This window comes from Fukomys damarensis, unplaced genomic scaffold (assembly GCF_012274545.1).
Source record: "Fukomys damarensis isolate Sample0158 unplaced genomic scaffold, DMR_v1.0_HiC HiC_scaffold_25, whole genome shotgun sequence".
NCBI lineage: Eukaryota > Metazoa > Chordata > Mammalia > Rodentia > Bathyergidae > Fukomys > Fukomys damarensis.
The window spans coordinates 4013949-4020823 of NW_022900937.1; the positions used below are offsets into that span (position 1 = coordinate 4013949).

A 6875-nucleotide genomic window follows, 5' to 3' on the forward strand; every position below is an offset into this window, starting at 1 on the left:
TGAAGGGCGGCCGGAACCCAAGCATGCGCAGTCCCTCCCTCGTAAGCCGCAGTGTCTCACTGGGCACGCATCCTCCCCTGTACTCAAAATCACTTCTAGATGACACACAGAACCTAATTCGATGTCGATGCTGGGTTAATCGATGTTTATAATTACTCTTATGCTGTATTGTTTGAGAATATTTTTTTGAGGCAGGATCTCCCTATGTAGTTCAGGTTGGCCTTGAACTCACTAGGTAGCTCAGGCTGGCCTTGAACGCTTGGCGATCCTCCTGTCTCTGCCTCCTGAGTGCTGAGATTCCTGGTGTGCACAAGCACGCTTTGTGGCTGTTCAGGGAATATTAACAAGTAGAACCTCTCCGTATTCAGTACAGACAGTTTCTTCACAAATAACTGAGTCTGCCAAAAAAAAAAAAAAAGTATACAGGCTTCCAGAAAAGAAAAACTTGTGTAAATATTTTAGTACTTTTTTGTTGACGAATTGAACACACAGCTCAAGCATGCCAGGCAAGTGCTCTGCCACTGAACTGCCCGACCTGCTGCGTCCCCTTCCTGCGGTTGGGCCCAGCCCACCGCGTCTTAAACTCCCCGCCGCCCTTTAGCCCTGGAGGTGCAGCCCTGTCTGTCTCCACCTCCCCACTCTGACCCGCAGTGCTGCCCTGTCCGTGGGTCCTGCTGGGTGCCAGCTCGGTCCCACAGATGGCCGGGGCCGGTGTGGCCAGGAGCTGCTAGAACGGTGGAAAACTCAGCCCAGAAGTCAAAGCGGTCATGTGGCGGTAGCCTAGGGACAGGACAGAGAGTGAATTATTCCTAAATGGAGAAAGAGCTAAATGAGTCACCGTGGTTCTGCTAGGCTAACCATTGGAACATGAGTCATCTTGTCATTTACAGGGTGGAAGGAAGAGCAGACCCTCCTGTAGAGTAATTGCTGGTTTTATTGCAGTCTTGCTCTTTTTCTTCTTGATTACCTTGTTGGTGGTTTGTTGATTTTATCTTTTGAAAAAAAATCAACTTTTTCGTTTTTAAAGTCATTTATTTGTGTTCTAATCTTCATTATTTTCCTTCTACTAATTTTGTGCTTGATTTGTTTTCCTGCTTCCTTAAGCTGCATCATTTACTTGGAATCTATTTTTTTTTTTTTTTTGACATAGGTGTTTAATGCTGTAAATTTGCCTCTTAGGGTTGCGTTTACCAAATCCTCTAGATTTGGTGGGTTGTATTTCCATTTTCATTTGTTTCAAGAAATTTAAAAATTTCCCTGTGAATTTCTTCACTGCCTCCCAGGTAAGTTAAGAACGTGTTTCATTTCTATGTGTTTTTACAATTTCTAGTTTCTCATGTTGGTTTCTGGTTTTATTCCTTTGTAGTTGGAGAGGACATGCGATATGATTTTGGTTTATTTTTAATTTGTCGGTCCTTGTTTGGGACCTAACCTGTAGTCTGTCCTTAGTGGGCCCCATGTGCTAGCAGATGAGAGCAGTGGCTTCTGTGTCTGTTAGGTCTGCTGGATTGGAGTAGGCAGTTTCTTTGTTGATGCTTTTGGTCTGGATAATCTGACCATTGATGGAAGAGAGGTATCACAGTCCCCAACTATCGCACTGGAATCTTCTGCTAAGGTTTACTCTGTGTGATTGGGTGCTGAAGCATTGGGTGCATGTATGTGTATAATTGCTATTTTTCATGTTGAACTGATCACTTTGTCATTATATAGTGATTTTTATCCCTATAGGACCTAAAAGTCCACTTATCTGATATTAAGGCAGCTGGTCCTGCTTGTGTCTGACTTTTTTTTTTGGGGGTACTGGGGATTGAACTCAGGTCCTGTGCTTGCGAGGCAGGCAGCAGAACCACTGAGCCAAATCCCCAGCCCTGTGTCTGACTTCTGTTTGGAACATCTTTCTTACCCCTTCACCTCCAGCCTTGAGGCGTTGCTGGCGAAGTGAGTTCCTTGTCAGTAGCCCATCTTGGTTCTTGTTTTTGTATCCATTCAGTCACTGTCTCTTTGTTAGGAAACTTGACCTGTTTATGTTAAAGGTTACAATTCATAAGTGCAGATTTCTTTCTGCCTTCTTGTTTTGTTTTTGTATATTCTTTGTTCCTCTTGGTCTTACTGTTTTTGTAGTTTGATTGTTCTCTCAGTGATAAATTTTGGTTCTCTCATTTTTGTGTCTGCTGCACCAGTGAGCAGTGAAGGTTTACCTCTCGTGTGTTGGTTGTCATGTTGGTAGTTTTCATCCTTTTGCTCCCTGGTATAGGGCTCCTTTAACCATTTATTGTAGAAACACTCTGGTGATGATGAATTATGAGTTTGCTTGTCTTGAGAAGTTGTTATTCTTTTTGTTTTTTTTTTGGTACTGGGGATGGAACTCAGGACTTTGTGCTTGCGAGGCAGGTACGATGCCACTGTGCTAAATCCCCAGCCTGAGAAGTCGTTATTCTTAATTTCTGAAGGATAGCTTTGCTGGGTATATTTGTTAGCAGCTTTTTCCCTTTTTCCCCTTTTAGAAGTTAGAGCCAGGTATGGTGGCATACGCTGTAATCCCAGCACTGAGGAGGCAGGAGGCAGGAGGATTGCCAAGAGTTTGAGGCCAGCTTTTGGGCTACATGGTGAGTTTCTAGGCTTGCCTGGAGTACGTAGTGAGATCCTGCCTCAGAATGTCAGAAAAGAAAGAAAAAAAGGAGTCCGAACATGTCACCTGTCATGCTCAGAAATCTGTGGATAGTCTAACGGGGTTCCCTTGTGTGTGATGTGGTACTTTTCGCACTGCTTTCAGAATTTTCTACTGTGGACTTTGGCAGTTTGGAATGTGCTGTGGCAGCCTTTTCACATCTGTTCTAAGGGTTCATTGGCCCTACTGGACCTGGGTGATCATTTCTTACCCGAGGTTTGGGAAGCTTTACTGAGTAGGTTTTCTAATGCTTTTCCTCCTCTCTTTTGGATGTCCTGAATGCCAGTCTTTGTCCACTTAATGGTGTCTCATAGGTTCTGAGATTTTCTTTACCCTTCTGCAGTTTTTATTTTATCTGAGTTGTTTGAGGTTGAGAAGTTCTTTGTTCAGTGCAGTCTGTTGTGGAAGTTCTGGGTCGTTTTATTGTTAGCTGATTGAATTATTCAGCTTCAAATTTTCTTACACCTGTCTGTTCCTGCTGAATTTCTCATTCCAGCTGTGAATTGTTTCCTTGTTGTTGGATTTTGTTTGTATGCTCTTGCATCTCCACGCTTTCTTAGGCTGTTACTCTGAGTTGCTTTTCGGATACTTCTTAGGTCTCCTTTGCTGTGGAACCTGTGTCTGTGCATTTCCGGGTTCTTTTGGGGCGTCATGTTTCATGTTTCCTTGCCTGCCCAAGCTCCTGTGACTGTACCTCCTTGTCTGTACTTCTGGTGTAGCATTGCCTGTCCTGATTGCACAGGTTGCCTTTTTGGGGAAGGGGTAGCACAGGGTGTTGGTTGGGCGCAGTGCTTTGCTTTGGTCCTGAGTGGGCTCATGTGTATAATCTCAGTGTGAATTCCTCAGCCACGACGACCTTCCTGGCACCTGTGGGTGTCTTGGTGGAGTATGGGCACCCCACGTGTTGGTGGAGGGAGCTGTGCAGCTCTGCGGTGGGTGGAGGTGGCTGGGTCGGTGACCTCAGGACTCCAGGGAGGTGCATGCTGCTGAGCATGATTTCACCTCAGCTGTGACCAGTCGGGGAAGTCCTCAGGCCTTGCAGAGGCAGATGCTCCTGCCGGTGGAGCCTTCTGGGGTGTCACGTGTCCTGCAGTGACAGGTGCTGGTGGTAGCACTGGGGGCTGGGGTTGGCCTGCAGCCCCAGGATGTGCCGTTCTTGGCTCTTCAGGTGATGGTGACATTTCCTGCTGTGGTGGACCTGTCCCCCCCGTGCAGGCCCTCCTGGCCTTGGGTACGGGGTTCCCTGTTGTTCAACCGGGTCCCTCTGAGCTCGTGAGCCGCAGTGTTCTGGGCACGGGCAGTGGAATGGTCGGGACAGGCTCCATCTCAGAGGCAGCAGGGGCTGTGACAGTGACTGTTTCCTCAGTGGCACCTTGCTCAAGTGAGTAGATCTGGGTTCAGGACTGGGGACAGGGCGTCCTGCAGACACCATGCTGCTCCCCTCCTGGACCGGCTGCGATGACCGGGAGCTCCGTGGCTGGGCTCCTGGCGTCTGTGGCAAAGGTGTCTGGTGGAATCTCCTTGTCCCTTCCGGGTAGGATGAGGTCCTGGTGGGGGAGCGGGACTTGCCTGGCGCTGGCCTGGCTCACAGCTTCCCCGCTCTCTGCGGAGTCCTGGTCCCCGCCGCCCGGGGAAGTGTGTCTCCATTTGTTCACGGCGAACTCCGGTCATCGCTGTCCGGCTTCCTGGAATTCCCCCGCTTCAGGTTTATTCTAAATGTGGGGCCTGTGAGACCGACGTGAGCGACAAGCCTCCCTCTGTAGCCCCAGACCGCGCTTCGCCGCAGCGGGCAGCGGGCGGGAGCTCCGGGGTGCACGCTCTCCACGTACCTGGTGTTTTTCTCATCCAAACCGCAGCAGTTCACAGGTTGTTGCTGTTCAGGCTCAATTTAATAATAAAGCGGAAACCCTTTTATTAGGGTTAAAGCAAATTAAAATTCTTGCCCAAGAGGAGGGCACTTGGGAACGCCCTGGGGCAGGGTGAGCGGGTGGAACAGGTTCTGTGGGAGCCAGGGCAGGAAGGCGGTGCGCGCTCCCCTCCGGGGGCTCCTCTGCATTCCCTGCCCTGCACAGCTCCAGAGCGCTCCTGCTTCCCGAGATGCAGGGCTCTGTGTCTGAAACCCATTTTTGTTTAAACTCTTGCAAATACCACGCTGGTAAGTTTGGTTTGTTTCACCAGTTTATAAAAAAGAAGTAGGTCCAGTGTTGTGTATTTTTCATAATAACTAATAAACGTGTAATTTTATTGGAAATCATGCTACTGAGGCCCTTGCTGGAGGGAAGGTGCGGCTTTGCCGTCCCTCTGGCCTCGAATTTCCCACCCCTGGGCAGTGAGCGGCACGGGGAGAGGTGGCGAGAGACTTCCATCCTGGGAGGCGCGGGGCGGGGCGCCGGCCTCACACACCTTCACGGGGGAGCAGGGTGGGGATTAACGGCAGGATGCTGCTGTGGGGCTTCCGCACTTGTCCCTCACAGGAGCGCAAACTGCGCAGCTCTCCCCACCCAGCGGCGCCTGCACGGGAGGCCGGGACGGTGACCGTTCATGGGTTGGGGTGCAGAAGTGTGGCGAGGAATAGCTCCGCACCCCGCCCAGACACCTGTCCTGGAGGTGACGTCCCTGCTGGGGACAGGAGTGGGGGCCAGCGCCCCACACAGGGGACCCAGCCCCGGCAGAGCCCCACCTTGGTCCTGGTGCCCACTGCTCCCCAGACCCAGCACCAGGCTGCGGGTCCCTGCTCCCTGTGGGGAGTCCCCCTCAGGGCTAGCGGCTTTATCCAGGGAGACGGACAGGTGATGATGGTACCCGCAAAGCCCGAAGGCTGCAGCGTCCTCCTGGGAGCCCAGCCGGCCGGTCTTCCCTTCGCTGTGGTTGGCTCATCCCAGCCGGGCACTGCCGACGTGTTTGCACGGAACATGTGTTCACCTTTACAGGGCTCAGGCCTGAACCCTTGTTTCCTTTTGCAGGGGATGCAGAGAGCGACGAATGTCACGTACCAAGCCCACCACGTGAGCAGGAACAAGCGGGGCCAGGTGGTGGGCACGCGAGGTGGCTTCCGCGGCTGCACCGTGTGGCTGACAGGTAGGGGCGGGCGCCTCGGGTTGGCACTGCAGGCCGGTGCCAGTGCAAGTGAGAAGCTCAGCACGGAACAGCGGTGCCCTGGGCAGACTCAGGGGCTGGGGTTTCGTGGGAGCAGGTGCAGCGTGGTGCTGACCTGGCTGCTTCACTTCAGCCTTTCTCCTGGAAATTCCTCTTCCTAGAGTTGTGTAATAGAGAAGAAACCCAGAATGCAGTTTAAATGCCCCCTTCAGGGCCGGGGATGTAGCTCAGTGGTGCTGCCACCTGCCTCTCAAGCGCAAGGACCTGAGTTCGATCCCCGGTACTGAGAAAAAGAAAAAGAAAAAAGCCCCCTTCAGTAGGTGCTGCGCCGGGGAAGCTGCCAGCATAGGTGGTGCAGAGATGGCGAAGGGAGCGAGGGGCCACGCAGCTGCGTCCTCGGCTCCGCTTTGGCTCCCTTTGCCCATGCGTGGGTTTCCCAGGGCCTCTTTCTGGGCTTAGGCACAATGGGCTGGGAGGAGGGTGGATTGGTCCCAGATTTGGGGGAGAAGCTGAGAAACGCTGATCCTGATCCTTTCACACCCAGAAAGTATTTAGATTCTGCTGCATCCTGCCAGGTCGCCCACTGTCACTGTGTCCTCCTCCAGCGCGTGGGCCGGGAGCTGTTCTCCAGCGTGTGTCAGCACTGGACATGGCTGGTCCTCACAAGTTGGAGCCAATTGTCAGAAAACATTTTTTATTTTTCAAATTACATGATGCAGACAGGGCTGTTTGTTTTTCTGTGAAAGAAGACACTGAAAGCTGGTGTGGATGTGCACGCCTGCAACCCCAGCACTCGAGAGGCTGAGGCGGGAGGATGGCAAGATTGAGTTGAGCCTGGGTGACTGACTCAGTGACGTAGCAGGACCCTGCCTCGTGAAGTAAGAAGGGCTGGGGACATAGCTTGGTGCGAAGGCCCTGGGTTCAGTCCCCAGGAGCACACACAAAAAGAGACACGGAAGACCCTCATTTTTCCTGTCTCCTCATTCTTAATTTGGTCTGGATTGTTAAATTGTTGTTTTGTATTGCCCAGGGTTGTAGCACTTATATTTTGTTCTGAGATCTTAAATTTCTAATGTGTTTTAGTTTTTTTTTTTTTTTTTTTTTTTTTTTT

At 51.3% G+C, this 6875-nt stretch overlaps 1 protein-coding gene across 3 annotated transcripts in view; it reads left to right on the forward strand.

Annotated features, from left to right (window-relative positions):
* The first annotated feature begins 1265 nt into the window (after positions 1-1265).
* The window catches only part of Papss1 (3'-phosphoadenosine 5'-phosphosulfate synthase 1), a 47916-nt gene continuing 42306 nt past the window's right edge, over positions 1266-6875 (forward strand). Inside the window, exons 1-2 of one of the 3 annotated variants that reach the window (XM_033756010.1) lie at positions 1266-1283; positions 5632-5746. In XM_033756010.1, coding sequence (XP_033611901.1) covers positions 5635-5746 — 112 coding nt within the window. In that variant the 5' untranslated portion in view covers positions 1266-1283; positions 5632-5634. Of the gene's footprint in view, positions 1284-4025; positions 4050-5631; positions 5747-6875 lie in introns of those variants that run through there. The other 2 variants (XM_010641542.3, XM_033756012.1) reach the window with 2 other exon arrangements.